The sequence below is a fragment of the Buceros rhinoceros genome, unplaced genomic scaffold, assembly GCF_000710305.1.
Source record: "Buceros rhinoceros silvestris isolate BGI_N320 unplaced genomic scaffold, ASM71030v1 scaffold6695, whole genome shotgun sequence".
Taxonomy (NCBI): Eukaryota; Metazoa; Chordata; class Aves; order Bucerotiformes; family Bucerotidae; genus Buceros; species Buceros rhinoceros.
In genome coordinates this window covers 16,058-22,459 of record NW_010412222.1, presented here as the reverse complement: position 1 = coordinate 22,459, position 6,402 = coordinate 16,058, and the positions used below count along the sequence as shown (strand labels likewise).

General features: G+C 56.4%; 2 protein-coding genes across 2 annotated transcripts in view; one reads left to right on the top strand and one right to left on the bottom strand.

Annotated features, from left to right (window-relative positions):
* The window catches only part of IFT140 (intraflagellar transport 140), a 77,867-nt gene extending 74,434 nt beyond the window's left edge, over positions 1-3,433 (top strand). Inside the window, exons 24-29 of the mRNA XM_010136302.1 lie at positions 37-219; positions 1,152-1,358; positions 1,573-1,789; positions 1,865-2,027; positions 2,329-2,470; positions 3,218-3,433. Of these exons, the coding sequence (XP_010134604.1) occupies positions 37-219; positions 1,152-1,358; positions 1,573-1,789; positions 1,865-2,027; positions 2,329-2,470; positions 3,218-3,433 (1,128 nt within the window). The remainder of the gene's footprint in view (positions 1-36; positions 220-1,151; positions 1,359-1,572; positions 1,790-1,864; positions 2,028-2,328; positions 2,471-3,217) is intronic.
* A 1,343-nt stretch (positions 3,434-4,776) lies between these two features.
* Positions 4,777-6,402, bottom strand: part of TELO2 (telomere maintenance 2) — a gene marked incomplete at its 5' end in the record, with an annotated part of 17,413 nt that continues 15,787 nt past the window's right edge. Inside the window, one exon of the mRNA XM_010136301.1 lies at positions 4,777-5,122. Within this exon, the coding sequence (XP_010134603.1) occupies positions 5,019-5,122 (104 nt within the window). The remainder of the gene's footprint in view (positions 5,123-6,402) is intronic.

The window sequence follows — 6,402 nt, the reverse complement described above, 5'->3', positions numbered from 1 at the left end:
TCAGCCAGGTCTCCTGCCTCACCCTGCTCCTCGCAGGCAGGCCACTTCTCCAAAGCGCTGGAGCTGGCCTTCACCACCCAGCAGTTCAGGGCCCTGCAGCTGATTGCGGAGGACCTGGACGAGAAGTCAGACCCGGCCCTGCTGGCCCGCTGCTCTGGCTTTTTCATTGACCACGCTCAGTACGAGAAGGCCATGGAGCTGCTGCTAAAAGCCCGCAAGGTAAGCGCCCGCATCGCTGGGCCCTGCGTGCCCGGCGGGGGACGTGCACACACAGACGCAGAGCTTTGCTGGTAAACGGAGACGCAGAGACATTTGTAAGGTTTAACGTTTCCTCTCCTGCCAGCGGCTCAAGGGGTGGTGGCTCACTGGCTCAACTCTAGAAATGGATTCCTGACTTTGATCCCATTTATAAATAGCGTAAAACCTACAGATTTCACACCCCTGGAAAAAGAAAAACTCCTATTCTCTAAACTAAAATATTTGGAGACCGGGAAGTGGTAACATCATCAGTCAAAAAGCCCAGTGCTGCCCCTCTGGTGATACCAGCTGCGAGGTTAAGGCGCTTCCTTTCACACCTGGACCCCTAAGCACTGGTTCCTTGCCCTCGTTACTGTGCTGGCAGCTCAGCCCCACCAAAGCGCCGGGTTCCTCAGCAGTACGTACCCACTCCTCGCCAGGGGGCTCCCAGGGCCGACTGTCTTCCGAGGGCACAGCAGCCCGTTTATGGGTCTGTATTGTCTCCCCTCCTCATAACTTGTTCCTGCATGGGAAGCAGCAAAATGTAAAACCTTTCAGACGCCTGTATTTATTGTATTTGTGTTTGCTGAAAACCTCAGTACACCCAACCCAACTAAGGAACCTGACACGTCTGTCTCCGAGAACGTCCTGTTCAAAGAGACAAAACGGGTGACTCTTTTGTGCCACACAAGTGTCCTCTGAGGGGGCAGGTGAGACACGGTGGCCTCCACGGAAGAACAAACGTGTTCTCAGCGAACAACATGAGGCAGCGTGTACTTGAACGGGAGGTGATGGCGGGATGCTGAACTACACAACCACGTTCCAGCGAGCATCTGTGTCCTCCCATAGCTGATTTCTGTAGGTATCACCATTGTTCTGTCTGCCACCTCTCACTGCTTTCTCATTTCCCTTAGTACCACGACGCTGTGCAGCTTTGTGTGCAGCAGAACCTGACCATCACAGAGGAGATGGCTGAGAAGATGACAGTCTCTAAGGACTCCAAGTTCCTCTCGGAGGAGTCTCAGCAAGAGCTGCTGGAGCAAATTGCCGACTGCTGCATGAGACAAGGCAGTTACCACATGGCAGCCAAGAAGTACACGCAGGCAGGAAACAAGTTAAAGGTCAGCCTGGATACGTGGGGAGAAAAGCCAAAGAGGGCGAGCCTCTTACCTTCCTAAGATCTCTCAAAACAAGGGCGCCTTGAGGAGTAAATCTGGGAAGACTCTTTGCGCAGCAGGCTGCCCGGGGAGGCTGCCCAGCCCCTTAGCACAGCCCCAGCGTTTGCGTTCACAGTGGTATCCCCCCCCTTGCTCCATGCCCCCTTTCCCTTGCTAGGCTATGAAGGCCCTGCTGAGATCCGGAGATACCGACAAAATTGTCTTCTTTGCAAGAGTTTCCAGACAGAGGGAGATTTACATCATGGCAGCCAACTATCTTCAGTCACTGGACTGGCGGAAGGACCCCGAGATTATGAAGCACATCATCAGCTTCTATACTAAAGCGAGTGCCCTCGACCAGCTGGCAAGTTTCTACGACGCATGTGCGCAGGTACGTCCCCCTTCCTGCGGGTGTTTGGTTTGTGAGCTCTGCAGCAAGCCTTTCGCCTCGTCTCTCCTCGCGCAGGAAGAAATCTATGAGTACCAGAACTACGAGAAAGCCCACGGAGCGCTGGTGGAGGCGTGCAAGTGCCTTTCGAAGGTGGAGGCTGGGAGCCCGCTGGGACAGGAGAGCAGACTAGCGCAGCTGCAGAGCAAGATGGCCCTCATCAAGCGGTTCATCCACGCCCGGAGGTAAGCAGCAGCGCTCAGAGCACCTGAACTCAGGGCAGCACCAGCGCACAAGAGGCCGAGTTGTGCCAGGAGCTACAGTTTAATCAACAGCTGCTTCGAAAAGGGATGTTTAAAAGTGCTGTTGATGTTACGGGTGAAAAGGTAACGTGAACCACGAGCAACGGCATTGGCCAAGGAGCGCGCAGCCCTGCTAGGGGCGACGTGGGAACGCAGCGCAGTCAAAGCCTCTTCCCCGAGCTCCACAGGACAAGCCAAATGCTCTCCCCCAGACTGGTCACAGTGTCCTTTTGCTCTTCCCTAGAGTCTACCCCGAAGATGCCCAGGAAGCAGTGAGACAGTGCGAACTCCTCCTGACTGAACTGGAGTTTGACACCGCCCTCTGGCACGGCGACGTCCTGGGGTTTCTGGTGGAACATTACCTACAAGTGGGGGAATTCCACGTGGTAAGTTTCCCTGTAAGTTGTCCCGTGTTTTAAATGCACCAGCACACCCCACACCCAGGAATGTTCCATCCTCGCTCTGTTACAGGAGCTGACCTGCTCAGCAGGGGCGGCTGGGGGAGGCCACAGCAGCTATACCCACATGAATGTATTTTTCATTCCGTTTCACTGAAGAGAGTGAGAAAGCTCAGGGGACATAGAGCGTAAGCAGTGCTGGAGTCATAAACATCTCCGGTGCCCAGGTTCAACATCCCAAGCTCTGCCTGGGTGCGGGTCACAGCCAGTACCCGGCACATCACTTCCCAGCTGACCAGCAGCAGCTGTAGAATCGCAGGAGTTTGAGGTTTGAGGAAATGGTGGATGGCTCCTCCAGGGCAGCGGTGCCGCACGCAGGCGTCTGGCCTGAGCTGGGGCCTGCTTTAGTACGGAACAGGGGGATGCCAGGTGCTCACTTCTCCAGCTGGGCTGATAAACTGCAGTTTAACGTGACAGCTGTTTTCACAGTGGTCCAGCTACCAGGGGACTGCAATCCATCCCCCAAGCCCCGATTTTAACCAGGAAAAGGCTGATTTGACATGACACCTTGGCAGATGATCCCAGGCTATACCTCCTGGCTAAGCGTCAGCACCCTTCGGCACCCAGCTCCCCTCCGAGCTCGCCGCCGCACCAAGGGCAGAAGCTTTCCGCCCTCTTGCCGGGACTCCGGAGCAGTTCAGTCCCCCCAGCAGTGACCTCTGTGTGTTCCTTTAGGCGTACCAGTACCTGGAGGAGATGCAGAGGAGAATCCCCGCCCGGAGCCTGAGGCGCTACGTGACTCAGCAGACCATCGAGGCAGTTCTCCGAGGCACAGGCATTCCCCTGAGCCAGACCTGGGTCGCAGAGCAAAGTCACTGCAGCAGCGTGGAGAATGAGGAGGTGGAAGAGGAGTTGGAAGAGGAAGTGGCTGACAAAGCAGAGGACGCCTGACAACCTTCACATACCCACAGTGAAGCTGGCTTTAACGCCAGGTCACTTACCCTGGCCTCACTGGGGGTGTGCATCAGTCGCCACGCTGCTGTGACGAGGCTTTCTGGTTGTTACATGTTGGTTGTTATATATTTGGTTGTTATGTCTTAATGAAGACATTTATTCTTCCTGCTTGACTGTACAAGCATCAGTGTTGAAGTTAATTGAGTGTCTCAAACACTGCACATGAAGATTCACCTGTAATAAAGCTGGGTTTCATATTTTAATAAATTCGAGGCGGGGAAAAACCCAACTAGAACTGCATTTATAACCCCAGTGCAGAAAGAGTGGAGTAACTGGGGTGGGCACTCCTGAGCTGACATGTTTTCCAGTACCCCTCTGACCTGCCAAGGTGCCCACTACGTCATCGGTTAGAAGTCAGAACTTCTGAAAACAATCTGTCCCCGCTGCCAGCGCTGGGTAAAGTCAAACCTCTCCCCCGCTGCGGAAGGGAGGGAGGCCTCCCCCAGCCCCAGGCTTTTGTGTTTAAACCCATCACAGGGTCACGCAGGTGAGAGCCACCATTTACAGCGCTCTGGACTAAACCTCAGGCTCACAGAGCAGGAGGGGTGGGAGGGACCTCTGCGCCTGCTCAAGCTGGGTCGCCTTGAGGCGGGGAAGCTTCTTTCGTTTCCAGCCACCAGTTCTGTCGAGCTCTCTGCACTAGCCAGGTTGTAGGATGCAGATTTCTTCCCCGGCACAAGCAGGACCATGAGCAGTGAAGCCAAGGAGAGCAACCCAGGTTCTCCTCACCTTTAAGCCGGTCACGCTGCCCCTGGGAGCTGTGTTTATTAAGTCACTCTCATGTTACACACCAACCAGCCCTGCGGCTTGGAATGGTTTTTCTTCTTCCTATTGTTTGCTTACAGAGAAGAAGGGTGGGGGGAAATTTTAAGGCCAAAATCCAGATGTTAGTTATCCTTTAATAGGAACTTATTTCTGAGATGATACAAAAAGAACTCCTGCTGTGTTCGTCCAGCCCGCAGCCTAGCTCTAGCTCAAGCCTTTAAGGTCTGGCACACTGTCAGCAGGTCAGAGGAGCTGTTTGTGCCGCACTCCTCCTCAGCAGAGGCTCCCTACCCTGGCCAACCCTGCCGACAGCAGACCAGTAACTGTCCCGCCGAACGCTGGCTGCTGGAGGACACGGCAGACTTCTTTACGGGCACGTCACAGATGTAGCCCGGGAGGTACGCGGCCCTCTCCAGCCCCATTTTTCTGACGAGAAGTCTGCTGTGAGACCTTCCCTGTATTTTTAGCAGAGCGCTCAAACCTGCCAAGGTTATAAATAGCCAGCTGGGCGGTGCGGGGAGGACGGCAGCGCTCGCCTACCTTCCTGCATCTGTACACCCCGTACCGGATAGCGACAGCTCACTCAATTGGCCTCCACTACAAAGTCCAGATGTCAAGTCAGGTTTGCTGGCTTGCAGCTCGGCGCCCTTCCCCCTTCTTCCTCTTCTCCAGCCAGGTGACTGCTGAGGCCCAGCAGCACCTACACACATCCAGCTGGCCAGAGCAGGAGGTAACGGTCCCTTCTTCCACCCTCTGGCTAGGAAGGGACAGCTGTGAGTTTCTTCTTCAGGTTCTCCATTAGCAGCAGGCTCTGCAGGGCCAGTCTTCTGCAGTCCCCGTCCGGATCCTTCTCCACCACGTCTGTGAAGGAATCAGCCAGTTAGTCGGAAAATGAGAGAAACTGCTCTTCACCCAGCACAGCGCTGCTGCTCCGCTGACCGTCACGGGCAGCACTAAACACAACAGCAAACACAACTGAGCCTGGGCCGGACACTGGCACTGGCAGGAGCTGCATTAGACCAGGAGGCAAAGATGCACCAACGGGACCATCCCCAGCAGCACGAGTTCAGCTGAGCCCTGACCGTGCCTGCAATGACGCTCGGTTCATTCTTGTAGCAGAAAAGTCGTTGGGCTGGGGCACTAAGAAGCGTTCGGGGGCAGCCTCCCTGCCACTTAGCTCTTGTGCCCCGGAGCCACGCTCACCCTGGCCACAGCCGAGCTGCGGGCAGCAATGTGGTGTGCAGCCAGAAACGCGCCCCCCAAGAGCCTGGCGCCTCTCGCAAGAGCTCTGGCAGTTCCTGCAATGGGAACAAACGCTCGGTGCTCCCTCGGAAAGCTGCAGTCCGGCAGCCTTTCACATGGGGAGAGAAAGAGGCGGGCCCCAGGTTCACTACGTTCTCTGTCCTGGGAGATGAGTGTTCTGGCAAACTGGGAGTTCTTCCAGGCTTCATGCAGTGTCTAAGGGAGGGCACGGAGCGGCTTCCAGCAGCTGTTATTGCAGGGGCCCTTAACGGGCCCACGAAGTAGAAGCCAGGATGCGCGCAGGATGTCTGAGCAGGGGCAGCCTGGAAGAGCAGCGCGGCTCGGGAAGGATATCCTGTACGCACGAGCGGTGTGCTCAGAGCCCGGCGCCGCCAGCCCCAACACATGACTCACGGAGATGGAGCAGGACTATTTATAGCCTCGGGAGAGCTTCACATGGCATGTCCACACTCCCTCTGCAGCAGGCAAGAAGGGGCAGGCTGCAAGACAGGGCGGTGCAGGCTCCACAGCCGAGACAGACGTTGGCACCGTTTGGAATTGCCATGAGCACAGACCTCGAACTGCTGGCACTGACGGGGAGGCGGAGGGCACGAGCGTCAGCCAGGTCCTTAGAGAAACCCCCCTCACCCATGACAGCTCTGCAGCACTTGCAGGGGGAGGTGAACTCCCTCCCTCCAAGGCAGCTGCTGAGGAATCAAAGGAACCGTTTCCTAGAAATGCTTCGGTATTCCCGCCCTTCCCCGGGCAGGATGAGGCTGCTCAGCGCTGGGTCCAGCGGGGCAGGGAGGGCAACCAGAGCGCAGTACGAGGTGGATCCAGCCTCTGTCCCCAGCCGAAATGGCCCACAGCAGCCCCCAGCGAGACGGGGCCGTGGGAGC